Genomic DNA, 12407 nt, shown 5'->3' with positions numbered 1-12407 from the left:
GTTGCCAGATGAATTACTTTCAATCTCACAGAGATCAAAGAGATGTGTGCATTTAACTTGAGAAGGAAGTGGATGGTCCTGCTGGGGACAATGAGGATGGAGGAGCTTATATGAGTAAACTGCAGCTCATTTGCCTGAAATATGTGGTATTTGTTAAGCACATTACATGCATATTGAAATCTGAAGGAGAACGGACAGGAAGGAAAGGGAAATAGCTATAAGGGAAACCTTTCAATATTACCTTTTGCAGTAAAGAGGATTTTTGGTATATCCAGAGAGTTTCTGACAACTGCTGTGCATTTCTGTATTAGTAAAGGGATAATTCTCTGGAATTTACCACTGCATTGTTAAAGGTAATCATAAAGATGCCAAATAGACTTCAAATAAGTTACATAACGATGATTCAGTCTGTGGACCCAAAAAGAAAGTAATGATTATGGTGATTAGTCGCTTGAGCTGTAAGTCACAAACAAAATACTTCAGTTATACTGACATACATAAACAAGCTGTTGTAGTAAGAGCAGAATACAGAATTTATTAGCTTTGTGGTTAAACTAAACCATTTTTTTTGCACCTTGAGAGGAGAGGATGCTCAAATATGTGTAATTGATGAATATCCTACAAATAGAGGGACTGTTGTCTGTAAGGAACAGGGGTAATAGTGACAGGATGGAGGCCACGGTTGCTTCTCAGCATTCCCAAAGAGGAGGAGAAAATACAAACTTATGGCTTGTTGTGCTTTGCAGGTTGTTTGGCAATAAAGCAATACTTTTTTTTTTTTTTTTTTTTTTTTTTTTTTTTTTTTTTTAAGTATTGTGGCATAGTCATTTTTGTTTATTCAGTTCAATACTGCTACTAAGATAAGGTAATTTTTCTGCTTCATGGATAGACCTTTTCAGCAACTGAAAAGAAAATAGTAAGGAAATGCAGACCCATAACTGATCTCGGCATAAATCTGTCCCAAAGACACCCTTGTCAGTTATGTCACCTAACAAGTGGTGCAACTTTGCTACATTAGTTAAATATCAGTAGGAGTTGAGCTGCCAGCAGTATGGAGCTCAGTATAGGCTGAAAACCCTTGGGAAAAAGTGGGGGCATGTTGGGATGGTGGTATGCACTACACGCTGTTCGTATAGCTGAATTCTTATCAGGCTGAAGCTATCTTGTGAAAGGTGCTCTCAGGCATTTCTTAATGAATCCACAGCAAATGTGTTGATGAACTTTTTATTCTACCAGTGGTCTATATGAAAGCAAGTTGAGTGGGAATGCTTAAGATGGTGTTTATCTCATCTTTTGAGATAGCAGGAATGCAATAGAGTTCTTCTGATGCACTTTATAAGAAGTCATTATTTTAAAATGTCATTACATGAAAATAAATAAATAAATAAATAACTGTATTGACCAAATACAGTAAAGGCCAAAACTAGAGTCATTATGTATTTTATAGAGACAATATAATGAGAGAGTGCCTGCACTGTGTGTAGACTGAAGTATAAAACTTGACAAAAGGTTAACATAAATAAGGAATGATGTCAGCTAGTGTTAGCCATCACCATTTGATTAAACTGTGCAACCCAAGCTAACAAAGGGATTTTTTTTGTGTTTGCCTAGAGTGCTTGTCTAGAGCGATCTATTTTACTACCTGGAAAGCCTTATTATCTCCTTCAAAGAATTATATATAGCACACAAACACAGCGTGCTGAAGGGATGTAGGAAACTGAAGCTAGTCTCATATGATAGATATGGATTGTATGTATTCATGTGACTTGAGTAGAGGAAACATTTTGAAACTAAGTATTTTCATAGCATATATAGTTAAAAAGGGGAGCACTTCATAGCTGAACAGGAATGCTGAATTCCTGAATGTTATTGCATTTGAATAGTACTTCAAGTTCCTTTTTCCCACTTTCATAAATACAAGACCAAAACTTTTCCCAGCTACTGTGGTTATACTGAAAGAAGGAATATACTCGTTCTGGAGTCACTTCATTCAAGTCAAAGAGGTTGTAATTAGAAAAGTATTTCAAAATTTCTCAAGAACTATAAGATAAGTGGTAAGATAATGGAGCTTGCTTTGTGTAGAAGTACAAGGTTGTTCTTGCAACAAAAAAAGGATGGTTGTTGCATTGTGCTTTTTATGTTTATTTTGCATGCTTTGTTTGGGGTGTGTGGTTGTGACAGGAAGGTGAACATGAGTGGCAGAAGAAATTGAAAGTGGTGGTTACTAAAATGAGCAAATAGGAAAATTTGAGACATTAATTTTGAATACCTTGGATTTTTTTTTCATTTGATGATGTGAAATAATTCTGAGAAATACTAAGTCATATGTAGCAGCTCTGGAATTAGCTTGAAATTTAATTAGCTCTGTTCTGTAAGCTAAATAAATGTACTGGTACATGAAGTGTAGACCCTTTTCCCTGGTGTTCTTTTGGACGTGATTAAATGTCTTTGTATGCCACTACTAACAAGAAATAATTTAGTTGTGCTTTTCCTGAGGTGTGCTTTCCGAAAAATAATCCTGGAACTTGCTTAAAAAAAAGAATTGTACTGCATTAGCCTTACAAAGTGGGACTAAAACTAGATAAAATATTAAGTAATTTAGTTAAGTAATTTTTTTTTACCCTAACTAGATAACTGAAACTTTCAGTTTCTGTCACTAGCTTAAACCACAGTTTAGTGGTATAACATCTGCAGATGGCTGAAAGCGTATTCTTTAAATGTGAATTCATGTGTATCATACAAAGACAGTTCTCCTGTTACCAGCAAAACAGCTGTTCAGAGTTTGGTGGTTTGCAAAATAAGATAGAAAGATAAGGTAGAAAGGCAGCCCATTTAGAGTAGCCTCTGTTGCTCTGCAGCAGCACAGTGTGCTTTAATCTGCCAACAAGGACCATGGTCAGAAGTCCTTTGTTTCTCAAAGGCATCTTTGTCTGGTTCACCTAAAATAAGTTAAATGAGGCTTTTTTTGTTGTTGTTTTTGCCTAGATTTTGGAGAAAACTTGTTATATCCAGCATCAGTACTAAGGAATTATGGATGCTGTTACAGAAAAGGTGTTACCTTTATAATATTAAGTGGATCTAAAAGGTGGAGGATTGTAGGGAAATAAGCCTCTTGGCATATTTGTTTCTTAGGCCTATTCATAAAGTCCTGCAGTAATAGACATGTATTTGAGGGAATCTTGTAGTCAGATCGTACTACTACTTCAGCGTGGATTCTTGATCTTAAGAAAAAGAGCTGAGTTGGAAATACTAAAAATAGATAAATCTCCTTGAAGTAAGGATTGGAAACATAAACACCCTGAACCATTTTTCTTTGAATGCCATCGTTTTTATCGCAGCTTCTTGGCAGACTGCTATGTTGTCTGAGTGGTGATGATGTCTACTTTCCTGTTTGCTGCTTTGTTGTGTTTCTAACTGAATGCCTCTTTTTAATTTCTGTGGCAGCATCCCTTGCTCCTCCTCCCCCCTCCATCCTACAGGTAACTCCACAGTTACCGCTAATGGGATTTGTGGCCAGAGTTCAAGAAAACAGTAAGTTTGCTGCTTCCTTGTGCGATGATTTAGTACTGCATGTGGCTTTTGTTTCGAGTGGATGAAACAACTGTCTGTGTACAGCCAGAATTCTGCTTACTTTACTGTCTCTGCAAGTTTGTCAAAAGTTCCTAAGGGGGGGCTAAAAAGGAAAATAATTTAATTGGAGGATCCTGATTCACTGAATTTTATTGTCTCTAGTGTATCTTCACAAGTTCCAAACATTGATGCCAGAGCCAATAATTGGGATAGGGAATCTTATTTAAACCTTTAGCTATAGCTCTCAAAGATACTTTCATGGTTACACTGCTGCTTATTTTCAGTTTCAGATACTCCTCCCCCGCCACCGCCTGTGGATGAGCCAGTGTTTGATGAATCCCCCCCACCGCCCCCACCTCCAGAGGACTACGAGGAGGAGGAAGCAGCTGTGGTGGAGTACAGCGATCCTTACGCTGAGGAGGACCCTCCATGGGCACCACGGACCTACTTAGAAAAGGGTAGGTTTAAAGCTGCTAGAGATGGTGGGATTATTTTTGTAATAGTTTCTATATGCTCCTGGTATCCAGCCCTGTGCAAAGTCTCTCTTACAGGTGCACAAATCGTGCCAAGTGTCCCATGGTGTGACTCTAAAACATGGGTGGGTGCTCTTTGCACGCCCATAGGACTCTGTGAGGGCTTCACGTGCCCTTCATGAAGAGGCCATGTGCCTGCACCTGTAAGACGCTGGGCGTGCTTTGTGCACCGCACCCCTTCTAAGGGGGCCATGTATGGGGATCCTTGTAAGAGCCTTTTAAGGGATGTGCAAAGCACACCCAGTGTCCTAGAGGCATGTGTGCAGCCCTCTTCTAACGGCCTCATTGTAAGGGGCATGCAAAGCATGCCCAATCTTAAGAGACTCAGGAGTCTTCCCTCTTAGTGGTGCATATGCTTAAGACACCTTTCTTGCATATTGCATATATATATATGTTATGTAGGTATCTCTGTACATAAATATGTATATTTTATTGTATGTGTATGTCTGTATATATTTCCCTGTAGAAATGCTTTTCTTAACAGCTATACTGTATGATTGTAGAGTTTTTTAAATGTATGTTTTCTAAATGTTATCTGGGTAATGATACATATCTTCTGTTTCATATTTGCCAGTGTTTTGTCATATTTCTTTGAGTTTCTGAAGCAGCTTTCATCTGTTTAGTATTTTCCACTATTATGTGGTTGTAGGAAAAAATCCTGATGATACAGTAGGCATACATTTTGTTTTAGAGAGGCACTGTGTTTCTTTCTCTATTTCTTTAGTGGATTTTATGTACTTTGGTATTATGTATGATGGGAGTGATTTCTTGATAATGGGACTGCACATGTGCATTTTATATATCTACATGTGGAGATAACTGAGGTACATGCTTGTACCTCTCCTAACAGTCCATACTCTGATTCTCTGTTCTTTAGTGGTGGCCATCTATGACTACACGAAGGACAAAGAAGATGAGCTGTCATTTCAGGAAGGTGCCATCATATATGTCATCAAGAAGAATGATGACGGTTGGTACGAAGGGGTCATGAATGGAGTGACGGGGCTCTTCCCAGGGAACTATGTAGAGTCCATCATGCATTACTCGGAGTGAAGACTCGAGGACAGAGCTCTGCATCTCCTGTTGCAGGAGCTGTCAGGGCTTCCCGGATCTCCACCAGCCTCTGGGGCCCCATCCAGAATAGCTGAATGAAGGATAATTGTAACAACCACTCTTTTTTTTTTTTTTTTTTTACCTCCCTCATTATAAAACAATAGTGATTTGAGTTGTTTGAACAAATGGCTCTTCCGGCTGCCAGCAGAGAGGCTATCCTGACCCATCTGATGGTGAATTAAGCTGACCCATTCAGATGTAACAAACTCCTTGAGCAGCTGACCCTTCAGTCAAATTCTGACTTCCGACAGGCTCTGGGATCTGTCTCAGGAATCCTGTGCGCCCTCATGGTACTACTTTTGGCAGCAGTGCCTGGCACTTGGGATGTCCTGGGATGCGTGTGGTGAAGGGTTGCTGGCCAGTGGACGTCCCTCCTGTTTCTACACTACACTCCTGTGCAGCTGGAAGAACGCTCGTGTGCTAGGGAACACTGGGATTTGTACACAAAGCCGTTCGCGTATCTGACTTCCTTACAGGTGGTTACATCTTAGCATAAACACTTTTGCAGCTGCTCTGCACATGTAGGCTGACACAGGGCACACAGAGCTGGCTTTGAATCACTCACCTTTTAGTTTAGACAATTAGGATGGCTGCAGCCCAGAGGACCCTCACCCACATTGCCTCATCTTTTGAATGCAAGAGGTTTGGTTTTTGTTATGCACTGATGTAAATGTGCTGCTCCGCACCGAGCTACCTGCCACGGGTGCTGCTGGATTAAACGGAACTCACAGATGCCATTGACGGTGAAGGTGAAACGAAGTTTACAGGTCCTCCTGGGGTCTGAGGATAAACTCTAGGGGCTGTGATCTCTAAGGTTCAGATCTACTCACGCGTGCTTGCACTAGAGAAACTTACCCCCAACTTTAGTCTTATGCACAATATAATCTTGAAAATCCAATCAGGTATTGTAAATTGGCTTTTTGTACTTGATGACTAGATTTGCATATGTACTGTGAGAGCCCTGTGCAGAGGCAGGACAAACGGCAATCGTCGTCTTCATGTCTGTTGCCAAAATCTCTTCAATGGAAGTAAAAAGGGCTGTTGTGTGTACTGGTTTCCCATGGAAATCCAAGCAGTAACTAGTAGTAGTCCTAGCTCTCTTCCCAGTCCTTTCCATTGCTTATTTTGAAGAAACAGATATTTAGAGCTGTACTGGTGGATCTAGGGTGGAGTAATACCAAGTGAAGGCCCCTGGGTTAATAGTTTGCTTTTTAAGTTTCAGTTAAAATGCTGCTCAGTGTTCTGCTTTGCAGATCAGTGTACAATGATGGCTGTATTAGTCTGCCCTCAGGAAGGACTAAACACTGTCTTTGGGTGAATGTGATGCACTAACAGAATGAACCAATTAAACCTCCAGTTGCAGTCCTGTTGGCCCACAAATGACCCCTGCGTTGTGAGAGCCTCCTGGGCCAGGGCATCTTCCTAAACAACTTTTGACTGTCGCCTGACCAAGTTCCAGCTGGTACCAGCAGTAGCTTGTCAAAGGCAAGGTAACACTGCAGCTTTCTTCTGAGGCCTGTGCGTAAAACAGCAGTGCGGAGAGCAGTGCCAAGGGTGAGTCTGTGATAATATTGGCAGGGGGACTTGACACAATCCCCTTGCTTGGTAGCCAGTGCAGTATCAGGATGGAGGTGCAGGTTTCATCCAAACTCGAGTGTGAAGGAGCCACAGCTGCTTAAGGGCGAAGAAAGAGGAAACAAACAGGTGAGGTGTGTGGGGGATACCGGTAAGTTTTATTGGTATCTGCGGTGAGCTTGCAGAAGAGGGCATTAACTCCTGTAACAGTGTGTAAAAGGAACTAGTTTGGTGGAAGCCTGCAAGAGGTACAGTTCTGAAGCAACCAGTGCAAAGATGGAAGTTACTTTCTCCCAGGCTTAGTCTGCAGCTGTGTAGCCAAGACGCTGTTGTCTTCTTTCTAGAAGCTGGCAGCATTAGTATTTGGAATAAACGTTAGCCAGAACAGATACCCTTCTACCTTCCTTCTGTCTTGCAGCAAGAGTAGCAGAAGCAGCCATGGTCAGTTCCCTCAGCCCATTTCTGTGGGACCATACCTAGAAACACCGGTTGTCCCGTACCTGGAATGTCTTTTTCCACTGCCACAGGGCAGGCCTACAGCTTCTGCATAGGGCAGTGGTGCTTGCATGGCTAGAGATCAGGGGGATTGCAGTGCAGTATTACACAGCCACCCCCTATGCACCAAAGAATTGCGTTTTCCAGGACTATTGGAGCTTTCCTGCCTTCTGTTTTGTTTCTGGTTTGTTTTTGGTGAAGACTGAGCACACAGTGCACAAACCTATTGAGTTTGGCAGCTTAAAACATTACTACAGGAGAGTGAATGCTCTCTCCTTGCACACCCATATTCCAGCTGGGAGGTCACGCATTAGTGCTATCATGTCTTTAACTCAGTATGTGTAAGAGCATGCGCTTGAATACTTCTGACTGATGGGTGGTGACTGTGTGTACTTCCATAGTGTGTGATACACACCCATGTCCTTAATTTTCATTCAGCTGGTTGTATATCTTGTGAGTTTTCTGTTTTGAGAGCTACCAGAGTGGAGCAGTGTGTACTCTGGAAAGTACTGAATGCATGTCAGAGCTCAGGACAGAAGATGAGGCTGAAAAACCTTGAAGATGTGCCAAGCTCCTTCAAAGGCTGGTTTGGCTTAATGGGCCAAAGGTTAGTTGGGTTTCTGCAGATAGCATGTGGTATTGTTTGTCCTATAAGAGCTGCTCTGGATGGAATTTTGGGGTCACCTCCTGCTGGTTTTAAGCTTTATTATGCAGTACTAATGCAAATAAACGTGTTGAGTTTTATGCATACTTTTTTATTTTGTATAGATTTTAATTCTGTGGCTTGTTTGGGGATGATGTGATGTTATGGTCATAGACCAGGCCAAGGTAAACAGGCTTTGTGTATTAATGTTACATGCATGCTAGTGAAGTCAGTGAGGGTTGTGTTTCCAGTTTTGTCCCTTGTATGTCTTCTCCAAAACCTTCACCCCATACCTCCTTATTTACATATGTTCCTAAAAGGGGGGTAGGGGAGAAGCGTGGAAAAAACCCTCAGTATTTCACATGGATGCACAACTTCTCTTCACTGAGTTCTGCTGCCATAGTAGGAGGTGTTCAGCATCACAAGCTGTTGATCAGAGCAGCAGGTGTGCATGAGAGGTAGGGGAAGGAGACACTCCAGGATAGGCCAAAGAGTGCTGTATGGCCAAAATGAACGTTTCTCCCTTCATGAGAGCTGTGTTAGCCCAGCCAGATGTTTTCATTGTGCACGGGAATCTGTAGCTGTGGATTTTGCTTTGGTTTGCTGTAGCAGAGTTCTTCCTTGCTCTTGGCCCCCTTGGGACAAAGCTATTAACTACAGCTCTCCTTCAGCCACATGCCTGGGTGAAAGGAGGTCATACTGTCCCCAGCTAGTGTGGGTGCAAATTATTTTCATGCCTTTGTTCCTGAGTGGCTGGGGTTGCATGTGTCTCATGTTGTTGGTTTTTGCGTGTGTTGTTTTTTTTTCTTCCTTCAGATTGCTTTTCTTTGTTCCCCTCACTGGCTGTTGCAGCAGCTGGTTGAGAGTGGCAAGAAAACCAAGCTGCCTGTTTTATGCCTCTGCATCCTGACTGCACCTCCATGCCCAGTAGCTGGAGCAGGCACTAGAGGGCAGAGGCAGTGCCGGGGGACTTGCTAGCCTGACCTGTGAGAGCCGCGCAGACACGGACATTGACAAGCTGCTGCTCTCACTGGAGGGCAAGAGGTGGAGCATGGCCCTTCTCTTGTAAGTGATAACAGGAACTTGAGTTGAGGTTTCCTGGAAGTGGGTGGAAATTGCTGCTGGTTTGCACCACAGCTCCCCCACCGTCCCTCTGGTCTCTGGCTGGGTGTTTTACCGGGGTGGCAGGAAGGCTGAGAACCAGCTAGCCCTTGCTAGAACAGGTTGTTCTCCTTTCACGCCTCCTGGGAACTTTTTCTTTGCCGTTTGAGGGCTCTCGCTGTGCATTGCTTTCTGGAGTAAGAGGATGTGCCTGTCTTCTGCTTATGCCAGCATGCCTGTCTCAGCAGACCCAGCGCCCTGTTTGCAAATGAGCAGAATGCTTGGTCCCCTGCTCTGCGTGATTCTTCAGTGCTCTTCGTGACAGCCAAGAACCAAAGGGTACGATGGCAGCAATGCAGCATCTGCCAAGCAGCACTTTTACCTTGGGCTTTTCAGCTGCCTTTGGGAAGGGAAGCAGCGACAGGACTGATGCTCCTTTTTGGACGGAGGGTGTGCTGCCCGCCTGCCGCGTACTTGTGAGTTGCTGACTGGTGGTGGAGGGTCATGCACTGGTGCAGCCTATTGTGCTTCTGGGGTGTCCCCTACCTGTGTCAGAGGGTGGCGAGTTGCTGCTGTGCTCTGCTCAGCAGCTTCCAGCAGTTCCCAGTGAACGCTGTAGCTGTGCCTCTCTTTACGAGGAATAAGCTCACTTTTAATTATGTCTCTGGCCATCAGGCATAGATCAAATGCAAAAGTTTTACATTTTCATGTGGAAAGGACAGGACTTTTCTTTGGTTAGTAATCTGGTGGCATTTACAGGGCAACTTGTTTGAAGCTGCTAGAGGAGGCTGTTGGGGACTGGTGCTGTGGCTTCTGCTGGGTTTATTAGCATTGAGTGTAGTCACTGACTGAGGACTGCAGCATTTCAGTAAATTTTGCAAAACCCATACAGAGTATTTAGTCAGACAAGCTTTTGCTGGCAATAGTGGCAGTGGGAAATGTGCAGAACTGTTGTGGTCACTAAGGCAAATATTTAATCTTGAGAAAAGGCAGTGTTGTAAAACAGTATGAGCAGGTAGATGATGGTTTATAGCTTATAGGGACCCATGTTGAAGAATTTACTGTGCTTACGGATATATTTTCCACCTTCCTCACCCTTTGGCATCACTCAGTATTAGGCACAGCCATAGTTTGTGGCTAAAATGGTATTACACAGAGGTCAGAACAGTGCAAGAGGGGAACAGTTTTTCTTTTCAGTAGCTGAAGTCACGATGGAGCAACAGTCCTTTTCAATTTTTTTTTTTTTGAAAGTACAAGAGTAGCGGGACCTTCTTCTCCTTTCTGTGGGAAGGTTGTTGAATGCTTGATGCGGCCAAGGTTTGCCAACTGCTGTTACAAATAATAATTCACAGACCACGGTGTTCTGCTGCTTTCATTCAAAGAAAAGAACCAATGTGTTTTGTACACCCTCCTGTGAATGCAGGAACTGTTTTTTTCTTTGGTACTCTGAACATACCCATTTTATTAATACCTTTGCTTATTCCAAGATGAGTTACAAAAAGGTAAAGTCAGCAGCCCGTTGGCCAGAGGTAAGCCTAGGCCCAGCATCCTGCTGAATACCTGTGTGGTGACTGCTGAAATACGTGCAGTGTAGTTGTTCCTATTTCTCTTAAAACCTCAGACAAATCCTACCACTATCTACTAATGAGGAAGAGCTTTGTACAAATTCATTTCCATTACAGCGCCTTGCTAAAGTGCTGACGTCTAGATTTTTTTTTTCTGTAAAGCCCAAGTGCTTCTTTTCACATTTGAAAAAGTGTCTTTTGCAACTTGCATGGACAAGTAGTTTCTATGAATTCTCTGGAAATGTTAGTGTCTAACATGGATCTTTTGTCCATGTACTTTTTTTTCTGAAAGCAGAACCCCCACACACACCGTTGGTTTGCAGTCAGAGGAGAAGCACCCTGTGCTTTTGATTTTGGCACTGCTGATGCAGTGGATGAGTGCAGAGCCCACTGTAAATGATCAAGCCTGCAGGACTCTGGGGAGCTGTGTGCCGCCAGTAACGTTTTATTGTGTGTGCCATTTGAACCACCTTCCAAGTGAGTGCAAAACCCAATTTTTAAATTTTTTTAATTGTACTTGGAATTAACTGTTGCTGTGTACTAAACCCTCTTGTTACGAGCCCTAAATAAAAAGAACAAAGCACACACCATGTGTTCTGTCACCTTGTGTTCTGTGAGTGTGCCACTGCTGCACCACATTCCTTGTCTTTTGCTACAGACTTTTCAACATGTCGAGGCTGGGATAAGTAGCTTGTGTATGCAGCCCTGTTCCAGAGGAGCTCTGAGGTCAGCACAGGTATGATGACTTGCGTCCAGCCCGCTGCCTTCAGCGGCTGCTCTCTCCACTTCTGTATGACTGCCTTTCCTGCAGTTACCACTACGGGGTAGCCAGCTCTTCTTCCAGCACAGGGCACCCATGCCATGTTCACAGCTCTCAGCTGCCATCCTGTTGTACCAGTTGTAGGCTCGGCTTCGTCTGAGCTGGCTGGAGAGCTGCTCTCCCTTGCTTTTCCCAAGTAACATTCTGCACTAACAGTGTTTAGGCAGAAGTCCCTTCCTCTGGGCCTGCAGGAACACAAGAGCTGTTCTTCTTTCAGCAGTGACATGTCTGCCCTGGGGCCGTGACACTTGCTCTATGTGCTGTGTCCTGGCCAGCTCCGAACTCCTTGTGGTATGCGCACAGCTGTGCTGCTCGTGAATTCCTTTCACTGAGCTGCATTCCCTCTCCGGTAGGTGAGAGCATGCACTGCAGCTGCTGCTTCCCAAGGATGGTGTTCCATCTCCTGGCTCAAGGCAGAGACTAGCTCAGTTACATGCAAGACCAAGTACCTCTGCGCCTCTAAGAATGACTGCCCCACACGAGCAGGAATTCCAGTTGGAGTTCCTATAACCCTGACTTTCAAATCCCTGCAGTAATAGCTCATGACTGCTGCACGGCTAGCCTATGGGCGACCCTGAGGGAGAGATGAACAGAGCTGAATTCCCTGCAGCGGACCCCAGAGAGGGGCTGCACCAGCACTTACCAGCCATCAGCTGTTCTTGGGTGAGCAGAGATGTACAGAGTACTGCCAGGACCCTGCACGTCTGGGGAAGCACGCAGATGGAAAAGGTGAGCCTTCGCTTTGGGTCCTCTTTAGACCTGTAGCTGGTGTGCACCTTGTTACTGGTACAGCCAGGTCTGACCCACTGGAAAGAACTGTGCAAAGGAACAATAAGTAGCAATTTTATCAAGTGTGAGCACAGAAACTGTAACCTGTAGGCTGTCAGATATCTGATCTCTAAAGGGGAACCACCGGTGCCCTTAGAACACAATGTGGACTCTGAACTGAAAAAGAAAAAGGGCAAGACAGAGGATTAAAACAAATTATTAAA

The 12407-nt window shown here is 43.7% G+C and overlaps 1 protein-coding gene across 12 annotated transcripts in view; it reads left to right on the top strand.

Annotated features, from left to right (window-relative positions):
• The window catches only part of ABI2 (abl interactor 2), a 59391-nt gene extending 48211 nt beyond the window's left edge, over nt 1–11180 (top strand). For 6 of the 12 annotated variants that reach the window (XM_032189554.1, XM_032189558.1, XM_032189551.1 and 3 more), the window contains 3 exons: nt 3445–3531; nt 3855–4028; nt 4981–11180. In XM_032189554.1, the coding sequence (XP_032045445.1) occupies nt 3445–3531; nt 3855–4028; nt 4981–5156 (437 nt within the window). In that variant the 3' untranslated portion in view covers nt 5157–11180. The remainder of the gene's footprint in view (nt 1–3444; nt 3532–3854; nt 4029–4980) is intronic. The other 6 variants (XM_032189555.1, XM_032189556.1, XM_032189553.1 and 3 more) reach the window with 1 other exon arrangement.
• The last annotated feature ends 1227 nt before the right edge of the window (nt 11181–12407 follow it).

Source organism: Aythya fuligula, chromosome 6 (genome assembly GCF_009819795.1).
Source record: "Aythya fuligula isolate bAytFul2 chromosome 6, bAytFul2.pri, whole genome shotgun sequence".
NCBI classification, from domain to species: Eukaryota; Metazoa; Chordata; class Aves; order Anseriformes; family Anatidae; genus Aythya; species Aythya fuligula.
Note: the sequence above shows the minus strand (reverse complement) of the source record. Positions and strands in the feature narration are given on the sequence as shown.